General features: G+C 45.0%; 2 protein-coding genes across 2 annotated transcripts in view; one reads left to right on the plus strand and one right to left on the minus strand.

The window, feature by feature from the left end:
- Positions 1 to 25896, plus strand: part of RAP1GAP (RAP1 GTPase activating protein) — a 1905843-nt gene that overhangs the window by 158314 nt on the left and 1721633 nt on the right. The window lies entirely within an intron of this gene.
- On the minus strand, positions 19498 to 20010 carry LOC138472332 (uncharacterized). The gene has a single exon (XM_069610456.1). The coding sequence runs from the start codon at positions 20008 to 20010 to the stop codon at positions 19498 to 19500; it is 513 nt and encodes a 170-aa protein (XP_069466557.1).

Consider the following 25896-nt stretch of genomic DNA (forward strand, 5'->3'; position numbering starts at 1 on the left):
AAATTATGCCTCCTAGTGTAAACGATTGTATGTATATTGGCCTACGCCAAGTCGCATAAAACTGTACGCGAATAACTCTCTACGGCAAGGTCTTAACCTTAGAAATTGATGTAAGTCGCCATCTTGAATCAAACCGCCATTTTAGGTTATCTTGCTGTTTAAAAGTCACCCTGAACATCAAAATGGTGGACGATGCCAGTCCGAACAGAATCTGGTCGGCATGATCTCCGTACAGCTAATGTGTAACTTGCCTGCAGGCCACTTGTTAGGGTCGTGAACTGAGACCTTGTCCTTCTGTTGACCTGCATGTAAATGGATTACCTGTATCAACGGAACTGATCTATGCACATACAAATGAATAAATTAGAGTTGCCTGGCAGAGACCCTAGACCTGTTACACATTCATGGAATGGTTAACCCGTGAAGGGGTTGGACAACAGGCTGGAGAAATATATAAAAGCCTGAATGTCCCAATGTACAGTCTCTCACTGAATACATCGAACCCCGTTGAAGTTCATTGTGTTGCACTGAGGGCCGATAGCTATCTGACCTGTCATTTGACTTTGTTATTGCTTGACCTTAAAATAAAGTACTTTGTATGTTCCTTTGTAACCGGTGTTTGGTGTGTTTCCTTTGGGTTCCCCGGCCTCATATTATTTTTCTCTTTTCACAAAACGTGGTTGTAGACCATCCTGAGTGGGGGAAATTCCATACAACAGGGTATTTGACCCATGTTTGTTCTGAGTAGAGGGGCTCCCACTGACTTATTTAATCAGAGCCACTTTAAGCGTAGCTACAGCAACAAGTTCTGTATTTGAAAAAGTAAAAGAGTGTTCAATATTAGGGTGTTAGAAACTGGGGTGTGCTCCATCTGCTAATAAAATCCACAGATAACAACAGATTTGGACAGTACTGAGAATTAGCAATCAAGAGCCGGTCACTCATGCTTTACGGTGCCAAAGTCTTAAGATATGTCTTGGTGGATAACTGAACATTTAAAGAATCGAGCTTACATTTTATTTATTTATTTGTAAATATTTATTTGTTACGTGCCGAAAGCCTGACAGGCGTCAGAGTGTGACAAAAACACACAACACAAGAAATAAAGCACAGGACAGCCTAAGAGCAGAAGGATGAAGAAGGATTATTCAAATAGTATAGTTTTTAGTTGTTTACGAAAGGGCAGTAGATTTTTTCCAGTCGTGGCACCAGGGGAAGTGAATTTGAGGCCGAAGCTGCTTCCATTTCCCCTGAATCGGTTTGGCTTGGAGTAAGGAAGCAGTTGACTGTTGCTTGATCGCATTACTCTCTGTGGCTTGTAGTTTATTTGTTTTTCTTCCAGATATATAGGGGCTTTGCCGTGAATACACTTGTGCGCCAAAGTAGGAATCGTAAATTGTACCCTGGACCTCACCGAAGCCAATAAAGATGTTTTCTGTATTCTGAAATGTGCTCTGGGCTTCAGATCTATTCGCCAAAGCCATGGCTTTTAAACTGTATAAAAATACAGACATGTTAAAGACATGTTTTTGTAGTTCACAATTTACTCTGCCTAGAGGAGAGCCATGTGAAGTTCAGCATATAGGACATATGTCATTGAACGGGGATAGGTCAGGGACTGCACTCGATTAATACTCTATATATGACATATGAGGAGCATGTACATGCGCAGAGCATTTTGTCAGAGCAGGCCATGATATGATATGATAGTCTATTTATATAGCGCCTATACACAATGTGTTTCAAAGCGCTTCAAGGCAAGGGAGGCAACAAGAGAAAATACAATTACATTCTTACAGGCAATGAACAGCAAGGACGTGAAATTAACTATCGTACTCGGCCTGACGATATTTCAGATAGTGCAAGAGCTAAGACATAGATGAGGAAGGGAGGGGGAGAGTGCGAAGGAAATGGAAACAGTCAGGCGACAACCGTACTAGGCATGACAACATTTCAGGTAGAGCCGCAGACAAACAAAAGGTGGGGGAGAGGGGTGCAGAAAGGGAGGGGAGGAACAAAACAAGCGACTTTCGTACGAGGCCTGACGACATTTCAGATAGTGCTGGAGGGGTGGGGGGAATAAGTAAGGGGAGGTGAGAGGGGACAGACGAGGTTGCTATCATACTCGGTCCAAGGACAATTCTGATAGAGTAAGTGCATAGAAGAAAGTAAGGGGAGGAGGGGAGGAGATAGGAAAAGGTAGAAAGGGAGAGGAAGAGAGAACAGTGAGTAAGCATGCTGTGATATATATAGGAGAGCGAGGAGCCTTCACAGCAGGCCACTTTGAATGAAAGACCTTGAGAGGAGGCCCCAGTAGCTGATGAGTCGATTATTGCAGCGCAGCAATGAGCGATTAACTGGATTCTAGGAACGCACTCAATATTTGGCAGCAGGAGGGATTGACATTAGCTGTGAGGCTAAACACAAGCTGGTGTTTTAGTTTGCAGCCAGGTGATAATGCCAGTCGCTAATTCAGAGTCTCCAGCATGCACTCGAGTATAACTCTTGCGGATAAATCAATGTGCAAGACTCTCTGCTGCCAGTGCCAACACCAGTACCCATAATGCAACAGCGTTCAATGAGCAACTTTACCTTTCGCCTACAGGGCGCTGATGATATGGATCAAAGCGGAACTGAATAACTTCTGGCTGGAGGCGTCAAGTGCTGCACTCGTATCTCAACGAGCATTTGGAGAATGGGATTCTGGGTGCATGGCACAGAGAGCCGTTCATAAGATTAATCACTCTAATTGCCCGTGGTGCTTGCTCTGAAGTTGCACTGACTGTCGGCTGGCAGAGGATAACAAGGCCGCTGCCAGCCAGCTTCCCCTGCAGTCACACTTCCGTAAACACACGCCCACGGTATGGGATGGAGAGCCAGCAGTCATTCACAGCCGGTAACGCGGGTGGATATCATGAGGATTAACGAAAGGATCGATGGCCACGTTAAAAATGTAGTAATATCACTCTCAGATCTAAGTCTTAAATCGGAGGAGGAAATGAATATGTTTTTAATTCAACAAGCAGGTAAATGGTGTTTGAAATCCAGTTGACTTCTATGGATGGTGCATATTAATTTGTGTTGTTGTGCAAAATGGAAAAATATTAAAAAGTGAATTGGCTTTTTTAGAGTTGTACTGTTGCGTTGAAGGTTATATCCAGGTAGCATGCAAAGAGGCCAATGGTGGCTGGATAAAATACAAGGTGACTGCGGCACACATGAGGGCAGTCGGCGTGCGCCACCGTTAGTGGGGACGCCCACCGCGCCCTTGAAAGCTGGAGAGGGGAAGTGGCCGGACCATGCTTTCCCCAACCAATAGGGGCTGGGGAATTGACACCACGGCAGAGCGACGGAAGGGGGAAGGAGGGTCAAAGGAGCAACCTACTTAAGGCCTTGTCTACAAGGCGGGTGGCGTTTTAGCTCCTCACTTCTGGAAGACTTCAGATGGTGTTCCTGAGGACTTAGAAAGGAAAAAAGAAAAGAACATTGGAAAATATGATAATAAAATGGCCATCGGTAGAGAGGAAAGATCCAGGTAGGGAAAGGCATGCCCGACGGGATCCTCGGAGACCCGACAGGGAAGGGAGGGAATAAGTAACTCACACACAGAGTCCTGAGGTGTGGTGGAGAAACAGATCACCTCCAAGATAACTCCTGGCTCAATAAAGTTTGTTGCGGCAAATATAACACTCGCACCTTGATAACTGGTCCTGGCTCTTTATTCAAGGGGGGAGAATGAGGACCTCGTGGGGTATGCTGGGAGGGGGTAACATTTATCAGTGTGAACGGTTTGACTTCTTCAGGGGATGAATAACTGTGTACCTGGAGGGCACATGTATGGGCTGTCAGCGCTAAGCAGTGTTGCCCTGTGCGCCCACCAGCACCCAACAAGGCCCGACTACTGACGTCCTTACACTGCTCGTGGCAGGAACCGCCATCGATTGATTTCCTGCTGGGGCGCCACTGGCAGCTCGTGAATCACCTCGGTGCAGAGAGATTACAGTGGATTTGAATCATTCGACCGCACGCCATTTATACAGCCCTTCGCTATTCAGATGATAGCATCCTCACTCCTTAGCCGGTATAGGATGTTATCCCCAAAGTGAACAGCGGAATATTTCACACTATTGAGACATCCCGTTATCTACAGAGCTCACAAGCTTTTAAGGCCTGTCACGCCATAAACATAGAAAAAAGCCTACCATTTTAATTTTTCTCAATAACATGTCTATTGAGATTACAGTTCAGAGCACTTTGAAAATGTCTTCTGCATCATCTCTGCCATTTGCAGAATCTCCATCTTTTTCTGAAAGCGACGATCAAGGGGATTTAATTTGCGGCATCGTAAACAGGATTTCTGAGATTCGGTGGCTTTAAAGCCGCATCTCTGGACGCTCGTGCATCTGACAGTGGAAATTAATCCAAACTGACAGGGGAAGAGAAATGTATCCACAGAAGAGGGTCACGGAACAAAAGATGCTAGCAGATGCAAACCCCTCTCTCTCGAGAACAAAATAAAAGAGAAATTCTCCAAACACAGCCGGCATGCTTGCTTAGTTTATTTTGAGGCTCGAGGCCCAGGCCTTTTCAGAGTCGTGATGCATCTGCCAGTGAACCCTTTGGTTAGGTTTGAGCAAAGTGAGCTCCACAGACATCAAAGTGGGCGGGAACTAAAGGGTACGACGTTTCCTACATTTTTGGGGAAAACTGACATCGTTCAAGGATGGCAGGGAAGGGTAACTTTTAATTTTTTAGTTCTCCCCTACTGGGGATTCGAACCTGTACCCTACTGGTGTGCTATCATGCAGTTGTTGGGCCCTCAGGGGTCTGAGCGCTGCTTATTATTACCCACAGTGTGTGTTTCTGCCGGGATTCAATCCTGCATCAGCAGGTTCTGCACACATGTCAAAGCAAGCACTCTACTTGCTGTGCTATCGGACAGGCTTCTGCAGGATGGGAGGACTTTACCTTTTTAAATGATTTGTTTTCTATTTTGCAGCTCTGGTCCTGGGGGAAACTCCAAGTCCACCCCTGCTCTTTAAATCCAAGTGTAGGTAGGGCATGCTTAGCTCTTGTACAGTCCCCATCATAGCATAGATGGCTAGTTCTTTAGGGTAGAACATGGACGTGTAACAAAGGGCATTTACAGTTCCACCAGAGTGTCATCAAAGAACACCAAACCTTCCACATTGTGCAAACCTTCTTCAACCAAGCGCTCACAGAGCAACAGATAAATTACACTACAAATCAAGAGTGATACTAATTGAAAATACTCCTGGATCCATTAAAAAGATTCACACTAGACTGTATATCTGGGCTGACTCACTGCATGGGAACGTGAACCCACAGATACAGAGAAAGTTAGCATCAGCGGGTCATGGGCGCTTTCATCACGTTAATTGACCTGAGGTTCTCTGAGCAGTGCCCAACGAGAACATCTGTCAGTATGTGGGCTATATGACGTGTAGTATTTCCTGCCCCGTAACCTGGATTTGCTGGTAGATCCCCACAAAGTCAACCATGACAGGCCCACGTGCCAGTGCCTAGTGGTAAGGCATTCCAATGTTAGTTCTTGATAGAAGTTGGATGCAGCTATGGGATACCCCGGACTTCCTCTTGGTTGCGAAAGCATCAACTAAGTTGTGTGTAAAGTCTCAAACTGGACATTTAAATAACTCACGTCTCCTTCTCTACACCCCAGCCCCCCCACTCTCGCACACACATAAGCGGTAAGATAGCTCAGTGGGTTGAGCACTCACTGCTGCGATCTGAGCGTGATCTGTAGGTCACAGGTTTGAATCCTGGCAAGGCCAACTCAGCCTTTCATCCTTCTGAGATCAATAAATGAGTACCAATTTCAGTTGGGTGATATTGTATGTAAATATGTGCTCTGTAAAGCTCTGGATCTCAATGATACATGCAATAAAAAAAGACCTGCATGCACCATCAGCAGTCCTCTCCTCACTCCAGCTGGCCTCATCATGGGGTTAGCTGGCAGGCACACTCAGGTACATTGTTCTAGGACTCTTCCCTCCTGGATAGGCCAAGAGTGACAACCCTGCCCAGAAGGGGCGTGGCCCAACACCAGGTGCCTGCCTTTAATCCTCTCTTTCCCTGCAGCTGCATGGACTTGCGATTGGGTCAGCATCCCGTCCCCGCCTTCAGCCTGTATAGGAAGTAGGATGGGGGAATTGCTTTATACAAGGGGTGCTTTCATTGTAGAACCCCCAGGATGTCATTGATTAAAAACCCAAAAAGGGTAGCCCTGGCAGAAATGCTTGTACACATACCTTCTGCACAAGATCGCAAGAAACCCCAGACATGCTTCAGCTTCATTTGGAGTCATCAGTGAGATGTAGCTTGGGTATTTTAGCACAGGGCATGGTCAGGATCCACATCTGGACGTACCTGTCCCAATCGGGGTGACTCTTATACAACTAAAGAGGGTGCTCTGCAAGGTTTTGCATAAATCAAAACCATTGGCATTGCTCAAAGCAACCCTACAGACTGTAATTCTTTTCAGCCTAGCATACAATAACAGAAAGCAAAAGATCATATGCAAAGCCGTCCTGGTCCCTCCCCTAAAACTGTCAGTCCAGTCCAAACTGTGCGGTCAGATTCCTTCTGCATGAGGCCACAAACAAATCGAGACGTGTTTCAAACTTATTTGGTGTCATCAGTGGGGTGTTACTTGGGTCTCCACGCTCAGCAAGCTTAGGGCCCATGTCTGTGCATTACCGTCACACCATGGGTAACTTATTTGAAATTGGAAAGTGATGGCTGGAAGATGTTGAATGAATCCTAAACAATGGTGATGCTAGGGGCAGCCCTCCTGAAGGGTGCTTTCTCCCTGCCATGCACTTTCAGGAGATAAAAGACTGCATGCAAGTCAGATTGGTCCTACACCAAAAAAAGGATGTCCAGTCCAAACTGCTGGGTCAAATCTTTTCTGCACAAAACCACAAGTAACTCCAGACATGTTTCAGCCTAATGAGGGCCCATTGGGCATCATTAATAAGGTGAAGCTTGGGTCTCTAGGCACAGCAACTTTGGATCCACTTCTGACTTTTCTTTTCCCACTCAGAGGGACTTCTGCAAAACTAGAGAGTGGTTCCTGTTTCCGTGCGGAGAGGACTTGGCCTAGCAGTTTGGGTTGGGTGGCTCCATTTGCGGCACTATCAAGACTGATTTGCACGTGGCCAGTCCGTTTCTGCGATGGAATTGGCAAGCTAAAAGACTATGTTATGGTGGTTTCTCAGAGCACGGCCATATTTTATGATTAATTAAAGGTATAACATCAAATGTTCGAAAACATTTGAACGCAGTCGGTCACTACCATTAGTTAGAATTTGTCTGAAAATACCAAACATGAGGGGCGGGGATTGCAGGGGTGTCCCTGCTCCCTTTGTTTGGTGTATGCAGCCTCAGGGGCTGCATGGGTGTCCCGTGCCTCCTTAACAATGGAGTCGGGGGACAAAAACTACTGAACCGTTTTACTGTGGGCTGATCACCCAGATCCAATTAAAATCCTTCCATGCATCACATTGTTTGATAGTAGCTTGCCTTATTTAGTGAGAGAGCATACGACAGACATGGGTTGCTTTTTCTCTGCACCATAGGTAATAAATCTCACCTCCTGGAGGAGGACCAACGAGGCCGAAACATGTCTGCAGTTGTTTGCATTGCTTGACTGATCCTGTTGCTGGCAGTACAAAGATTGATCTGCACATGGCTGGTCCCCTTGTGCATTTGATCAGAAATGATCTAAAAAAGCAATGGCGTGGAAGGTAGCCCAGAACAATGCAAGTGTATATGATTCATTCAAAACATTCCACCCATCACATTTTTTGGTTATAGTTTTGAACACGGCTATACTGTGTATGTGCGCTGGGCTTGTCTCAGTCAGTCATCCCTGCATATATTTACACAACAAAAAGACAATGCCCATGATTAAGGGAGGCTGTGTTAGGCCTCCTGTAGCTCCTGGGCGTTGTCCTGTTTTTATGACAGCTGCAAGGAGATGTTCCACCACCTTTTCTCTGTTGGGTTGCGTGCTCCTGGATGCAAGCTTGATGTATGAGCCAGTGTAGTTCTTTCAGGTAGTTCCAATGTCTTAATACCGGTAATGAGTCACGCTAATGCATGATAGATTGCTTTCAGTGGGGTGAAGGCGTGTTAAGTTCAATGGAAGTAGTCATGTCAGAAGTGAGCTGCCACCATCTATGTGCAATTGGACTATGGCTTGGACAGCAGTTCCGAATCTGTGCGTGGGGAGGAAAGGGCTTCTTTTTCCAGAGGAGTGAGAGCAAATACCAGTCAGTTTGACATTTTAAGTCACGATTAAACTCTTTATGGAATGGGTGCAGTCAAGGATAACACTACGTGATTTTGCACGAGGAGCAAGTTAGGGCAATCAACTCTGTGGCTGCATACACCCCAGCAATGGCTGGACTTGTATTTGCTTTCTTCGGCTACTGAGTATGGTATATTTGTATTTAGTTAGTTTGGGTATGTTACTGGCATTAGACATGTAGTTAGATGAGGGAGAGGTAGGGTTTAAGGTGGTGGATGTCATTGATGGAGAAGTTCGCGCAGTCGAGTTGGATGTCATCTGCATGTTGGTGAACGTTGACATTGAGTTGGGAAAGGAGTTTCCTTTGGGGTTCATTACAGAAGTTCCAAATGGTGGCTAAGATAATAGACAATGTGGGGATTTATTTATTTAAATTTTATTTTTAAATGTATAAAGCATTCAAACAGCCCTTAGGCATCGAGGCACTGTTACAGGTGAAACACTTAGTTACATGAGGCATGTGTCAGACATTGTGGAGACATTGCATACATCATACATATAGTGCGGGCAGGCATAGTGAAAACATTGCATACAGATAGCATATAGTCAGGATTAGGTGAAAAGCAGTGTCTTGATAGCTTTGCGGAGGCTAAATGGGAGGTTTCAGCTCTTAGGGACGGTGGAAGTCATTCCATTGCACGGCTGCTATATATGGGAGCTAGCGCCGCCTGCTCTGACTCGTTTGATTTTGGGTACTGTGAGCATGTTGGCATATGGTGTTCTGGTTGGTCTGGAGGATCCAGCTCTGTGTATTCTTTGGGTAAGGTGTAGAGGGGCCTTGTGATTGACGCATTTTTGGGTTAGATCCAGGGTTTTAAAAAGGACGCGCAGGCAACTTACCATTGGTGGGTTTAAGAGGTTATAACCTGCGATACCAAGAACAAGACAAAACGGAACCGTGTGTTACCACCCGGTAGCCCCATATGCACTCCAATTGGGAACAAAAAGTTTTCCCAAATTTTACTCACGGGTCTGTCCCCCCAGTAATCTCAACACTGGGATCCATAGGGGAGTACCGACTACCACCAGTTAAGTTTCTTACAAGAAAAATATTTATGAACAATTCACTAATATTGCTCTCAAACTGAGAGAGGGTAAACTTTAAATATGCAATTATTAGAACATTATTATCTTTCTCAAGAAAGAACATAAATATGCCTCGTGTTTTTTTAATACAGAAAAGTAAATCATAAAGAAGAGTACAATTCTAAACCAACAAGTACCCCACACTTAGTTACAGAGAGTCCTATATTACATTCTCAGAGTAGCTCTGGAGTAATGGTTGCTACTAACAGAAAATAGGAGGAAGGAACATCTTCAAACCAATTTGCAATGACTAGTGTTCACAACAATCACACTAGAACATTGTTTTGAGTAAATCAGCAACATCCATTTAAATGATTCCAAACAGCACCATTGAATTCAAACAATTGCCAACGCGTTTCGGATTACTACAGAATCCATCCTCAGGGCTATGGTTGCTATTTGTTCCAACTCTTTCAGGTTTCCCACAATTCTGATTTCTGTAAAGTAACAAGAAAATACAAAAAATTCTATGATATGATATGATATGATATGGCATTTGTAACGTGCCTATACACAAGTGTTTGAAGGCGCGACGAGGCAAGGGGGGAAACAAAGGGAGACAGACAACGATCCTACTAGGCCAGGTGTCATTCAGATCGTGCAAGTGCAAGGGTAGAGGGGAAAGGGAGAAGTGCAAGGGGGAAAGGGAGAGGGAAAAGTGCATTACAGGGTCAATAGCATGCAGGAAATAACAAGGGCCAACTAGTGGCAGTGCCAGTAAGTGCAGATAAGTTCTGGGAAGGGGGGCTGTGGGATACAGACACAGTCCCGTAGTGCAGGGGGTGCTAGGGAGGCAGTGCAGGGGAGAGTGGCTGGGCCAAGGACCGAGAACGGCGAGTGGCCCAGTTGCAGATTCAGTGCAGTTTCAGTGACTTTAGCAGGTGAGAGGGGGAGAGAAAGCGGAGGCGAAGAGGAAGGTTTTGAGGTGCTTCCGGAACCAGAGATGGTTCTCCTCAAGTTTCAGGGAGGCAGGAAGGCTGTTCCAGAGGGAGGCCCCTGCAGCGGAGAGAGATCTGCCACCAACTCATTGTTTGGAGAAGCGGCTGACCCTGAGGGAGATGGAGGCGGATGAGCGAAGAGCTCGAGAAGGAAGATATTTAGGAAGAGAGAGTTGAAGGTATTTTGGCCCAAGGCCCCAGAAGGCATTGTGGACAATGCAGAGGGTTTTGAACTTGATCCTCGCAGTCACTGGGAGCCAGTGTAGTGATTTCAGTCCTGGAGAGATACGGTCCCTGGGCTTGAGGCCAAGGACAAGTCTTGCAGTCCTGTTCTGGATGAGTTGCAAAGGGCGGAGAGTAGAGGCAGGCAGATTTAGATAGAGGCTGTTACAGTAGTCCAGCTTCGAGAGAACCAGGGCTCTAGAGACAGTGAGCTTCTGGGGGAAGAAGAGGAAAGGAAGGATACCTCTGAGGAGGTGTAGCTGGTAGTGTGACTTCTTAGAGACGTCAGATATGTGAGGAGAGAAGGAGAGTGTGGAGTCGAAGATGACCCCGAGGTTTTTTGCCTTGCAGGTAGAAGCAGGAAGAGGGCCAAGAGAGGCCGGCCAGAGAGCTGCAGGGAAGGAGGGAGTGGGTCCCTTAGGATACTAAACACAATCAAATCACTTATGTTATTGGGAAGACCACCGACCTCGTGGCTCATCAGCAGTGGATAACAGGTAGTAAAAACAGGTTAGCTGGATCGCAGTGCTTCACTGAGTCTGGCTACAGATTTGTGTCGAATATGGGAGTACCCCGTCTCCTATGGGGAGGAGAGGATGGTGTGTCAGGATAAACCGTGGACTGCATCATTGTCAATTAGCATCAAACTCTAGAGATCTCAAAATTACTGCAATGTGTACATAATCTCAACATCCCACGCATACTACAGGGTCACCAATAGTTTAAGATGTGCTTATATGACCCTTGTGCATTTATCGCTATATATGGCCAGCTGTGGGTGAAGGCCATCCCACTATGCATTCCCAAAACTGTCAAAGTCTTAACTCTGGTGTAGAGAGAACTAAACACAGCGCCCCAAAACTTACAGAGAATGCCATGTTATCCATTTAACATCCATGAAACTCTCCCAAACTCGCAGGGGTGCACACCGTATGGGGGGGCATCCCCACGTGTCAATCCATGGTATTAAGTCACCCCTAACCCAAATACCAACTCTACATATATCGTGATGATAATCTCACAACACCAGGTCTAAATCCTCAACAAGGGCTCCGACTGTGCTCAACATCGCCGCGTTGTCTGTCACCCAATGCACGGAAGCACTATACTTCCCGATCACCCGCACGGCAGCGGAAACGTTAAAATTTAGGAAAACTATGCAGGGCGAACACTCACCTAGCAGCACCGACGGAGAGCCAGCCATCCAACGCGTAAGCGAGGGGCTGCTTTCCATTGTATATATTGGTTGCCGTGGCAACTTTGCGCATGCGCGTGAGTGCCAACGGCCGCCATACTGGTATGGGCAGGTTAAAAGCCCAATACTACGCGTAGAGTCCATACATAAGTAAAGCGCCAGTGCGCACATGGCTCAAGGGAATACCAAGGGACATAATTAGACCGTTATATAATGTTAGCACCTCGACACTAAAAAATGCCGAGTAGGCGTCAAGGCAGTTAAGCATACACTACCTCTAACTCAATGGGCATACGTGGTAAACATAACATCTCAATAGAATGTACTGTACTGGATTTCTTGGGGGTGAGCATGGGGGGAGGTGCAAATCAAAGTCTGCTGGGGCCCCCATGGCCACCGAGTACCTGTATAATTACCATTGTGCTAGAACGTCACAGCATGCCTGCTGTAATTTTCTAGGGCAGCCTCAGTCCAGCTAAGGGCAGCCTAAGCCTACGGTGGGCCACTCCCCTGTTAATGTTTAAGGTAATTGTTCAGCCTGAACAAAACATATAGAAAATAACTTAAAAGGATTCACCAATGGAGAGACATTTTAGATCAAAGGAAGGGGTCAGGTAAAGCTGGGTGTTAGGTTTAGCAAGAGGAAATTGATCCCTGTGCATCAGTGAATGTTTTCCAAGCAGGGCAGCACATTAAAGGCTGCATTAAGATATCTTGGTAGATTAATGCACCTATTGCAGGGATTCATTTGCAATCTTCATGTTCTGGGTTTAAATCTGGGTAAGATAACTTCAGCCTTTCAACTTTCTTAAGTTAATCAAATTAGTAAAGTTGAAGTGAGGAATTGTAAGGTTTCATGTCAGATCGGAAGAGTCAGTCACATCTCAGGTATGCATAGCTCCACTTTTTGTCATTCAGAGGTTGACACATTATTATTGAGGTTTATAATATTAAAATATAAGCAATTCATAACAGACTTGGAACTCTGAAACGTCAATATATGCTGGGGAAGAGACAATCATGTGTTAGAGGTGCATGAAGTTTCCTTCTCCTCCGTCTGTTCCCAGAAAGACTGTGGGGGGTATTTATTTATTAATTAGGAGACTCTCTGCAGCTCAGAGAACTCAGAAAGGCCAATAATAATAATCATTTGGCATTTATATAGCGCTACGAACCCTCAGGTACCTGAGCGCTGCTTATTATTACCCAAGGTGTGTGGTGTTCATTTATTGACCTCTTTGGATGAAAGGCTGAGTTTGGCCCCCCAGGATTCGAACCTCTCTGCACGGATGTCAAAGCAAGAGTCTACTCGCTGTGCCACTTGGCCGGCCAATAAGACTGAGGCAGTCAGTCACATGTCAAGTATCCAAGATTTAGAGTCTGGACGTCCTTACAGAACTAACATTTAGTGAGGTAGGAGTGAAATGTTATGAGCTCTGCACCTGGGGAAAAAAGGGAGCAGCACACATACTCCCAATACTAATGCTGCAGCACAGCTCAGCTCCCTGGAAATGCGCAGGCTACCTTTGTGAAATGTTGTGCAACTAATACAAATTAAAAAAATCCATCATCTGCTTATTTTCTTATTTCCAAAACATTCTGTGTTCATTTTTTTTATTTTTTTTATTTCAATGTGTATATGGTTTGTTAAAACCTTTATAGAAAAATATAATCACATTTACATTTCATTTTGTTTATACATTAATACATTTAACGTCTCATAAAATTACATTTTTTGTCAGTTGCAAACAAATTAATTAATTTGGGTTTCCATATTTAAGAAGCAGCTAGGTACAAGCTATTAATTTTGTCGACACTGTGCTTTCTTTGAGCATTCCTGGAAGGAAAGATTCTGAACCTCTGATCTATTCCATTAACTTTATACTTCAAACTTGTACTGGCTTAAAACGATCTGGTATCCTCAACCCAATGATTACATCAACATTTCATCAGCATGAATTGTCATAGCTTAACATGATTGCTTAAAAGTTCAAGAGAAGCCAAATCACCCAAACACAATCGGACATGTTACAAGTTTGCCGGTATCCTGCTGGTAGTTCCGGTGGGATACCGACAAACTGCCCCGACCGTTTCTGCAGTCTGATATTCAGGTAATACTGGGATATTCCAGGTGATGGAAATGCTGATAAATTCCCATTCCATGGAGTGGCATATACATCCACAATTACTGGTATCAGCAATAATGGTGCCGGAAACTGCAGTATTTTTTTGCCAGTGGGGGCCTGATTTACTGGCAGCTCAGGCCTGGAATTAAATCAGTAACACCAGCGGGAAAACATGTGTTTTTCTGGTCCTGAAAAATTGCTAGTGCCGGATTTACCAGCAATTGTCCAGACAGGAAAACCTATAATGAGTCCCAATAAAAATTCTGCTGAATTGTGGTTCAGCCATATTTATTCACCCTGGCATACATCAGACTCAAAAATCCTAAATGGTTTTCACATGAGTTTTCTACTGCCAAATATCTAGTTAAAAGTGTATAAAGAACCTTAAGTCTTCATTACTTTACACCTATAAAGCGTATCGCCTACAACTCGATACAAAAAACTGATCCATACTGCCAAGAAATACCACTTTTCCACCTGTATTGATAATGACTCCCACAAGCAATGTGAACTCTGCACAATGTTCAACGAACTTGGATCACCTGCTACAGCAATCATATCCATTCTCTGCTCGCAAGTTTTTTGTGATTGACTTGCTGACTCTTTTCATGATAAAATTCAGGACATTTGCATGTCCTTTGACCTCTCTCTCCCCCTCTGTCTTATGAACTTTTTTTCCTGAACTGATTCTTTTCACGTTTTTCCAATTTCTGGTGATCTTCTGGAGACTCAAATTATTACCACTGAATAAGGCTCACCCTCTATCGCCCGTCCCATTGAATCCTTAAGCTCTGCTTTATGGTTACTGGCTCCCTCTGCCCGAATTGCTCAACATCTCCCTGTCCACAGGTTCATTACTCATATCCTTTAAATCTGCCATGTGACATGTGTCACCCCTGCTCAAAACGCCACTTTGGATTCTTTGTTTTCCACTCTGTCTACCTTTGGCACCTTCTAAGGTGCTTAAAATGATAGAAGTATTGTTCAAACATTTGTTGAAGAATACACTGTGCTTCATCCTTTTCATGCCAGCTTCCAATCTGGTCATGATACAGAGTCGGTCTTAGTGACACCCTTTGATGATCTCAGGCAGGTGGTAATTCCCTAAATACAATTATAAGCTCATAGTAAAAGGACACACCCCAGTAGGGAATTAGACCACGAGAAAAGTAGAGAGTAAACCAACGTTTTATAGAAGTAATGCATGCAGTGAACTAGTCCAAAAATGGAGCCTAGAGGTGCACAAAATGGAGTCTGAATGTGTCGTGCAATAGCCCCTCTTCCGCTGTTGACAGGGAAGAGCAATGGAGGACGTCTTCCCACTATTGCACGAGCATTAGGTTTCTTTTTCGTGCCGAATGTATGGGGCAGGGCAAAGCGACCCCTCCTCCCTTACACAGCTGCCAGATGAGGGCAGGTTCAGGCCTTGTTGATGTTAGAACTGTACGCCACTTTTGATACTGTTAATCACTCCATTTTTATTTAACGCCTGTCATCCTTCGATATCACAGGTACATATTCTCTCCAATCATTTTTTTCGGACCGGAAGGAAGCTGTAATACATTCCTTCATTTCATCATTGGGCTTCCCTCAGGTTTTTATCTCTCTCTCCTCCTTTTCAAATTTACATCTGTCCTGTAGATAAGCGCATCCAGTCCTTCTGGTTTATCATTTGGATGGCAATCTTGCCAATGTCATGCCCAGATTTCATCAATATATGGTGTCAATTTCTGTCTTATGGGCACTAACAGCCTTAACATTGACAGTGACAAGACCAACCTTATGATGGTAGGCAGAGAACTTTCTATTTAGAGACCACACTTATGGAATTGAGCTTTAGGCTCCTGCCCATAACCGATCCCAAAGATCAAGAATCTGGGTTTCAAACTGGATGACAATTTAAGTCTCAGACGCCAGTTGAATCGAGAAGCTTTCTTATGTTTTTTTACTCACTCAGGGCTCGTAATTAGTTCATTCCATTTCTAATCTACTCCTCTTGACTCTTATTGATTGCTAACATCACCTACTCAAAGTGGGCTCCTGCAGTGCTGTTAAACTTGGAATTCCTTATGATTCTCTTGGATATCTTCAATATCTTCAATGTATTCAGAATGTGACAGCTACTAAACAGCAAACCCAGAGCTCATGCCTTGTATGTTCTTGCCCTTCTTCACTGGCTGCCTGTCAAGCACTGTATTCAGTTCCGGGTTCTGCGCATGATCCACAAGTGTATAGATGCATGTGGGCACAGCTCCTTTCTCCCCTAGATCTCTCCCTATCATTCTTGCAGAGTACTACAATTCTCTGATAAGCCCCCCTTGATTATTCCTTGCTTAAAACAACAGAACAGGTGACTACTCCTTTTCATCTTGGCCCCTTCCCTATGGAGCTTGCTGCCTTTTTTCAGTCAGGTCTATTCCTCACCTTATTGTCCTTAGTAAGGATGAGCAAGCCAGGCTTTCTAGCTGCCTTCCCATGATGTATGTTTCTCCAGTGGTGTTATGACCTTGGCCCCACCACCAGCAAATCCATGTGTTTGGTGCCTGGGGGCTTTATAGATGCAAATAACAAATCAGAGTAGTTATGTTAACATGTGGAACTAGAGATAGTTATGGTCTAACCTAAAGCCCAGATTGTTTATTCTATTTTCCAGTGAAGGGTAGGAGCTCATGGAGTAGACCAAAAGGCAGAGTCCCAGAGTTCCTGGCCACCTAACCAGTAAAACCTTGATTTTGCATGTCTTTCATTCAACAAAATGGATAGTCATCCCTTCACTAATGGATCTGAGGCAGGCACTGGAGTCGATAGCGTCTAACTCCTTGTTCCCATCCACAAAGAGGAGGATCAGTGAGTCTTTCACATAGGAATAAAACCATATATCAAAACCGCGGGTCAGAATGGCTAAGAGCAGGATGTAAATATTGAAAATTATAAGAATAATCCTGTGGTAAACCACAGTTAAGAGGGAGAGGATCTGATCTGCGGTGAAACGAGGCATGACTGCTGCTCTAGCTGTCACACTTTGCATGAAATCTCACCTGTTTTTCTTTTGATGTCTTGGACTGGGTCTTTTCCTTCTTCCAGACAGCTCGGGACTTATAGAGACACAGTCATGTATCCTCCGTCGCCAGCGTGCAGGAGAGTCCGACCGAGGTGAGTATGCGTTCAATTCCAGGGAGGAGCACGAATACTATGCAGAGTCACGGAAGGAAGGAAGCCAGGAAGGAACCAGGATAAGAACATGGTAAGGAGCAAGCGCTACGGGCGGAAGACCCTAGGAAGGAGAGCGCTGAAAGATGGCTTAGGGTAGAGGAGGGCTTTTAGAACCTGGAAGTAAAGGTACGAGCACAGGGAAAGTACGACCACACTTGCCGAAGGAAGGAAGCCAGGAAGGAACCAGGATAAGAACATGGTAAGGAGCAAGCGCTACGGGCGGAAGGCCCTAGGAAGGAGAGCGCTGAAAGATGGCTTAGGGTAGAGGAGGGCTTTTAGAACCTGGAAGTAAAGGTACGAGCACAGGGAAAGTACGACCACACTTGCCGAAGTTCAGAAGTTACCGTTGAGACGTGAAGCGCTGCAGGGCATGTCTCTTTTCAAGGAACTGGTGGACTCCTGAAAACGCTACAGCGGTAATCACGCACTAACGTCGGCCATGTTGGGTGTACCTTGGAAGGAATGTAGCAATGTCACATGGACCACGTAGTCCAAAAGGGGCTAAAACATTGAATCATGACAGCATGCCCCCTCCTAAACTGCGATCCTCCCGGTTTGCCCGGATGGGTCAAGTGGAACCGTTTTAGCTAGCTATGGGCATTCATATTGGACACAGGTTCCCATGTTTGCTCAATAGGTGGGTATCCTTTCCATTCCACCAAATATTGTAGGCGACCCCTTCTATAGCTGGAGTCACAAATCCTGGAAACTTCGAATTCGACCTGGTCATTGTTGATCACTGGGGTAGGTCGAGGAGAGGTCCTGGTGTTTTATGAATAAGGATTCAGTAGGGACGTGTGAAAAACTGGGTGAATCCTTTTCCAGGATTGGGGCAATTGAAGCCTGAAGGCTACAGGGTTGATTATTTCTTTTATCAAGAAGGGCCCATAGAAACGTGGAGCCAACTTGTTAGGTCTCAAATGTCTAGGTAAGAGTCTGGAGGATAGCCAGACCTTATCACTGATGGCATACTTAGGACCTGGTCTTCTCCTGGAATCAGCATATCGTTTAACATCCTTCCTGGCTTTTCCAAATGACTTTTCACATCTTTGTGTACTGTGACCAAATGCTCTATCCAGGAATCAACCGATGGAACTGGGGTGGAGTGAGGTAGAACAATAGGTAAGACTGATGGATGAAATCTTTGGGAGCAAAAGAATGGGCTGGTCTTAATGGCAGAATGGTCGGAGATATTGTAAGCAAATTCAGCCACAGGAATCAAGACAGACCAATCATCCTGCACCTTGGAAGCAAAACATTGTAGATATTGTTCGAGTGTTTGGTTGAATCGTTCTGTAATCCCATTGGTCTGAGGATGATATCCTGAAGACAAGGCACGTTGGATGCCTAACATTTTGCACAGGTATTTCCAAAACTGGGAGATGTACTGAGGGCCCCGGTCAGAAATAATTTTGGAAGGAAGGCCATGAAGTCTAAAGATGTGGTTTACGAAAATTCCTGCCATTTCTTGTTCTGAAGGTAACTTTTCCAAGGGAGTCAAATGGGCCATATGGGAAAACAGGTCGATGGTCACCATTATGGCCGTAAAGCCATTGGAAGGATGTAGCTCTATGATGAAATCAGTAGCAATAGTCGCCCAGAGTCGGTCAGGTAAGACAGGCTGGTATAGGAGTCCTGCTGGTTTCGTATTGTCATGCTTATGCTGACTGCAGACTGCACAAGCTTGGATGTAGTTCTTTATATCTTCAGCTATTCTGGGGCACCAAAAGTTCCTCTGAATGAGTCTGAGAGTTGCTGATATGCCTTGATGCCCTGAATGGAAGGTATCATGACAGAGTTTTATTATCTTCAACCCCAGTTCTTGTGTAGGTATCACTAGATTCTTATCTTTAAATAGATGTCCGTCTTTAGCCGAGAGTCCCCATCTGTTTGTCTTAAGGTATTCCTTCCAGAGATCTGATGAAGGTGTTTCTAAGCGAATATTATCCAATAAGGAATTTGCCTGGGCAATAAAGATGGAATCGGGAAACATCTTTGGAAGGGCACAGGTTTCCTCTGGTTCATAGTCAGGCCATCTGGACAGGGCGTCCGCATTAATGTTTGTCACTCTTGGAACATGGTTTATATGGAACTGATATTGAGCAAAGAAAAAGGCCCAGCGAGCCTGACGACTGTTTCTGCACTCTAAAGACTGAAGAATTTATAAATTCTGGTGATCAGTCCGGACATGAATTGGATATTTGGCACGCAAGAGCGGATGCCGTCATTCGGTAAAGGTCTGTCAGATGGCAAGCAATTCCTTCTCCAGAACAGAGTAATGTGTTTCACTGGAATTTAGAGTTCGAGATAGATAGGCAATGGGATGTTCTTTTTTGTCTTCCAATTCCTGTTTCAGAACGGCTCCTATGGCGTAATCTGAGGCATCTGTTTCCACCAGGAAGATTTGCCAATGCCAGGTTGTGCCAGGATGGGTCCTTGAGTAAATCGTTGTTTTAACTCATGGAAGGCCGATTCTTGGTCTTTTGTCCAGTTGAAAGGAACGTCTTTCTTTAGTAAGGCAACTATGGGCTGTACAATAGCAGAAAAGGTAGGAATGAATTTCCAATAAAAATTGGCAGGACGCAGAAAGGACTGTATTTGTTTTACTGATGTGGGCCTGGGCCACGAGAGGATTGAGTCGACCTTGGCAGGATCCATTTCAATTCCTTGAGGACTTAGGATAAATTCCAGGTAGCGAACAGTAGGAACATGAAAGATACATTTCTCTGGTTTGGCGAGTAGATTATTCTCTCGTACACGTTGTAGGACCATTGACACACGTTCTTGGTGTATTGCTAGATTCTTGGAGTAGATTAGGATGTTGTCCAGATAAATGATGACAAAGAGGAACAGCATGTCTGAGAATACTCTATCCATGAACCGTTGAAACACAGCTGGGTCATTAGATAACCCGAAAGGCATTACTAAATACTCGAAATGCCCGAAGGGTGTCCTGAATGCAGTTTTCCACTCATCACCTTCTCTTATGCAGATCAAATGGTAGGCACCCCAAAGTAAAGTTTGGTAAAAATCACAGCTTCACGGACCGCTTCCAGGATGTCTGAGATGAGTGGTAACGGATAACGGTCTTTTCGTGTGCATTGGTTGAGCCCCCTGCAGTATCTTTCTTTGGCACAAAGAATAGGGATGCTCCTGCAGTGGATTTCGATGGGCGAATGGTGACGTTGGATAGATTAGTGTCCAAGTATTCACGTAGGGCTCTCTTCTCATGTTCAGAAAGTATGAACATCCTTCCGAATGGTATGACTGCAGAGTCGTCTGTTTCAATGGCACAATCTTCTGGTCTGTGGGGAGGTAACACTTGAACAATATCTGATGAGAATACATCCGAGAATTGTTGGTAAGGCTCAGGTACCTGGGTGACAGTAGATACACTAATAGGCACGTTCATAGTCTCTTGGAATTCCATGGAATAGGGTTGTGTCCCTTGAAACAGACAATGTGAAAGACAATACTTTGATCCTAAGAACAAGGAACCTGCGGTCCAGTTAATATACGGATTGTGTCTTTGAAGCCAAGGCATGCCTAGCACCATCGGATAATGAGCAGCCTTTATCATGTCAAAGTGTGGCATCTCTTGGTGGTTGTTTGTAGTCAATAACAGTTCTGTGGTTTGTTGGGTTATGGGTCCTGAAGATAACAGACTTCCATCGATACCTTCGACCGCTTGGATGATGTCTTTGGTCTTCTAGGGAATATGATGTTTCAGGGCCCATTCATGGTCAAGGAATATGCACATTGCTCCACAGTCTACCAAGGCCAGGACGGTATACGTTTCATCTTTGGTGATTGACAGAAACACTTAAAGAATCACCAGGCTGTTTGTGGGTTGACTGGTTTTGCTTAGAGAAGACTTGGGGCTTCATTACGACCCTGGCGGAAGACCATGGTGCTATTAGCACCATGGTCCATGCCGGTAAATTACCGACTCCGCCATGGAGAAAGGGAGAATTACCACCCCATTACAAGGTTGGTGGGGCGGTAATTCCCCCTTCCTCCATGGCCCTTCCACATTCCCATTTTTGCCCCAGAGGGCTCAATGGGAATGGGGAAGGCGCTAAGTATGGTGCCGCAAATTGCGGCACCGTAATTAGCACCAAGGTCCCTTTGCGGGTCCCTACTTTAACGGCTGGTCTACACCGGCAGTTAAGGTCGGGTCCCGCAAAGGGACCTCGTAATTAGGCGCTAATAGGTTAACGGCGCCGCAGCCTTTTACGGCGCCATTAACCCATTAGCACCTGGGTCGTAATGAGGCCCTTGGAGCACGAATCTTTCTCCCGAAGCTGGGCTCCGTTCAAGATCGGGAGCTGGCGTGTCCCGAACGCCTGGGAGGAGCTATTGGGAAATTTCTCACTAGGTTTTTGTCTGATGCACAATGCATGCATAGTCCTCTATCAATTCTACAAGCTCTTTCTTGTGGAGAAATGGGGCCCCATAAGGTGCCAAGTTGCATTGACTCCGGATCCGGCTGGGGACTAGAAGCCATATCCTTACGACTGGTATAATCCAAGGGGGCCTTTGTTGGCAAGGAACGTGTCTTTTTCTTTTCAGACTTCCTTTCCTGGATGCGGAAATCAATTTGCAATGGCAGATCCAGTAAAGCCTGAAACGAGCTTGGACGGGCTACCCGGGCGAGTTCATCCTTGACTTCGTCGTTCTATCCATGGCGAAACAGTGTGAAACAGGCTTCCGAAGCCCAGTCAGCCTACTTGGCCAATTGTTTGAAACGGGTGACGTATGACAACATATCCTGAGAACCTTGTTGAAACTCCAGTAGCTTCTCTTGAGCACTGTAAACTTGTTCAGGTCGATCAAACATAGTTTTAAAGGCATCTACAAAACCTTCATAGTTGTCCAGGAGTGGGTCCCCTGCATTAACTAGGGGTGTTGCCCAGGCCAAGGCGTTTCCCGAAAGGTGGGAAATTATAAACCCTACCTTGGCTCTGGGTGTTGAGAAGTAGTAAGGTTTGAAGGTAAAATGCACTGAACATGAGTCGAGGAAGGAACCCAATGCCTTGGTGGTTCCATCATATTTGTCCACAATACCCCCTACTATGGCACTTTCTTGGAAGGCCGAATCCCTGGAGAGCACGAGTTGTTTCAATGCTGCATTTTCAGCCTTTAAGTTCTGTACTTCAGTAGTCAGTTCTTGCATACCTCTCATGAGGTCTTGAACGGCTGCTTCCATTATAGAATCAATATTCAATCCTTGGCGTCTCAAACTGTTGCACTTTGCCTGAAATCTCACCTGTTTGTCTTTCAATGACTTTGAGTGGGTCTTTTCCTTCTTCCGGACAGCTCAGGCATTATAGAGACACAGTCGCGTATCCTCGGTCACCAGCGCGCAGCCGAGTCCTACCGAGGTGAGTATGTGTTCAATTCCAGATAGGAGCACGAATACTATGCAGAGTCCTGGAAAGAAGGAAGCCAGGAAGGAACCAGGATAAGAACAAGGTAAGGAGCAAGCGCTACGGGCAGAAGACCCTAGAAAGGAGAGCGCTGAAAGATGGCTTAGGGTAGAGGAGGGCTTTTCGAACCTGGAAGTAAAGGTACGAGCACAGGGAAAGTACGACCACACTTGCCGAAGTTCGGAAGTTAGCGTTGAGACGCGAACAACCGCAGGGGCGTGCCTTTTTTTAAGGAACTGGCAAACTCCTGAAAACGCTAGAGCAGTAATCACGCACTAACGTCGGCCATGTTGGGTGTACCTTGGAAGGGATGTAGCAATCTCTTATGGACTACGTAGTCCAGAAGGGGCTGAAACGTCTAATCATGACACTAGCTCAATATGAAAGGAAATATCTAGACCAGTGTAGGGCTCTAAGCCAGAATTCCACCATAACATTCTCTGCACTCACGAAACAGCTAGGAATGAATCTTCAAAACTCACCACACCACAACTGCCAATATTAAGAATACCTACCTTTGGGAACTAAACCTATTGCCTATTGTCTCCATGCATACACAAGTTACACTTTAAAAGATATCCACTCCTTGCTAATGCTCAAAACACATGCAAACCCCCAAACCCACATTCATTCAAAGCCAACAGAGAAGATCCCATCCTCACAACTCTCCCATAAAAGCACAAAAGATACAAATACATTGGTTGCCAATACAGGTGGGGGATTGGATAGATCAGAGAGTGGGGGTCTGGATGAACCAAGTGCCTGCCAGATCAGGCAGCATACTTACTTGGGAACACATAGCTTTTGGCTAAATCCCTTAATGGCCAAGCCCCCCCAACTCACAGTTTCTTCGAAAATCCTGCCAGTACTGTGATTAGACTGCTCAGGAGCTTACACCCCTCACCCCCTTCAATTTATCTCCAGAATACAACCAGTCCCGCAGAAGTGACAGCTCTTCAGTGAAAGTAAGGGGTAAGGGAACTCCAAATGACTGTTTTTAATCAGCCACTCCAGAGTTATCTGATAGGAAAGTGTGCTGTGCATCACTAACTGACTGCCGTTTGGCTTCTGTTATTGGTTTTGCATTTAATAATACCCGAAGATTTTGCAGGTTGTCTGCTAATAACTTTTATTCCACACAAAAAACAAACTCAACATAGGGTCAGGATACGGGGAAGCTAAGGGGGCGGGGGGGGATAGATGAACTCCCACCTTGCAGCACCAACACAATAATCATGCTTACGATACTGTGCTTCCTGCTTTCCTCCATGAAATTATCTAGTGAGTGCATACCCAATTAATTAGTGCATACCTCGGACCTGGGGCTGTCTTGCACTTCCCATCTTCATATCCTTGCAGGGCTGACAGCCCTTCAGTGACTAAGGTTGATAATCGGATTAGAATTAATTGGGTACTAGTACCAGCTTTTATTTCATGGCCTAGCAGATTGTGGGATCAGATCCAGAACATTATATGATAACTTGTCTATATAACTGGAACTGTTTCTGACATATCTTAATAAAGTGGACAGAAGGATCAAATTCACAGCCGAAATTGGGATTCAGAATGCGCACTATTATGAATCTGCATATTATTTCACATCAGATGCGGGCCAGTTCCCAATTCGGGTAGATATAGACTGGGAGGTGATGTCCCCTTATGAACTGACTAATGTATATTTGATGGGGAAGGTATTGCAGGTTTTCAGTGGGCTGCCCTTGATTGCAGCTACTCAGCAAGCCTTTACTTTGAGGATACAGCAGAATAACAAGAATGTGTGGTTACACCATGGTGCGTCGTGGCATAACCCAGTGCTTCAAATTAGGAACAAATCTTTATATTGTCGGAGCTGGGTCATGAAGGGGGTGTTGAGGATAGGAGATCTCTTGATGAATGAAGAAATAGTGGCATTCTGTAGGTATAATTAGTGCACAAATTTCATCTGTGCACTAATTTTAACAGAGCCACTGATCTCAATAGGGAAGTAACCACTAATGTAAAAGGGATCCCAGTGCGCAGTTTGGGTGTGATTGGGGCTGATGTCAGACACTAATGAGAACCATACAAACCAAAAAAAGGAGTTGGGATTTAGAATAACATAGCATGATAGTGTAGTATTGTGCAGGGACTAATAATTAACTTTACTAACTTACTTGCCTCACTAACTTGAACAAAACTAATGTTAGGTAACATTAGTAATTAGAATGGGTGCAGACTGTGGATGCAGGGCCATTGCAGCGCAATGCTAGCTGCGAAAATAAATGAAGATTTGAAAGCTGAAAGTGATGCTCTCAGCACCATGGAATGGCAGAATTAATGTTGCCCCTTTTCTGAACAAGGGGAACAGGAAACTACAGAGGAAGCTGCTTTGGAATATAGACTGAAAATGTTACATGCCACTGGATGGATAATCAATGCTGTACAAAGGTGATTGTCAAGGAGAAAAGGCTTTTGCAAAATTCCTGTGGACAGGCCGAACTAGGCGAGGTGTTTGATTAATGGAGATGGGTGGCGAGATAATATGGCCTCTTTCTGGAGGTATAAGCAAAGTGGGACGGAAAGAAAAAGGCTTTAAAAGGAAGAGGGGGAATAAACAAGAGGTGTTCTGGCGGGAGAAAAAGGGGGAAAATGAAGGAAGATGTGAGAAGGAGAACATTTAAAGGGTTCAGTATGCTGACTGTGTGTGCTGAGGTGTGCTTCTGGGAGACTGAGCCTGGCAGCACAAGAAGGAGGGTGTTGGGTAACATTCGATGAACTGCAGTGGCTGACTGGGGCAGTGAACCTGTGTGCTTCATGGAAGAGATTTCACTGTCAGCAACGCAGGCAGAATACCCTTAGCTTGTGGTAAGCATAAGTGACAAAATTGGAAAATACACAAGCAGATGTGACATTTTAATTAGCGAAATGCCAAATTAGGCAAGAAAAGGGAAAAGCCATTTCTTCTTCATTCACTGGAGAACAAATCCTGCACGGAGATAGTCACTTATAAAAAGAGAGTTTGCTGCACTTCCAAAATAACAGTTATATCTCAAGGTTGCACGTAAAATGCATATGCTCTGCCAGGTTTTCCAAAGGAGAGGCCTGCTTCGCTTGGCACAGATGAGAGTTTTATTTTTTCCTACAGTGGGAGAAGCCAGGGGAAATTGATGCAAAAATAACTACAACTGTAAATGGAATGCATTGACAAGTTGTGAAAACAGTATTATCTGCTAAGCTGGAATATGATTTTTCCCAATGTTTTACATGTATTGTGATATTGCTCTCGGTGTGTTTTTGTTATGGTCGGCAGAAAATCTAAAAAGTGAATCACAGAATCGCAAAAGTTGCATATGGT

This window comes from Ambystoma mexicanum, chromosome 8 (genome assembly GCF_040938575.1).
Source record: "Ambystoma mexicanum isolate Mex_15411 chromosome 8, UKY_AmexF1_1, whole genome shotgun sequence".
Taxonomy (NCBI): domain Eukaryota; kingdom Metazoa; phylum Chordata; class Amphibia; order Caudata; family Ambystomatidae; genus Ambystoma; species Ambystoma mexicanum.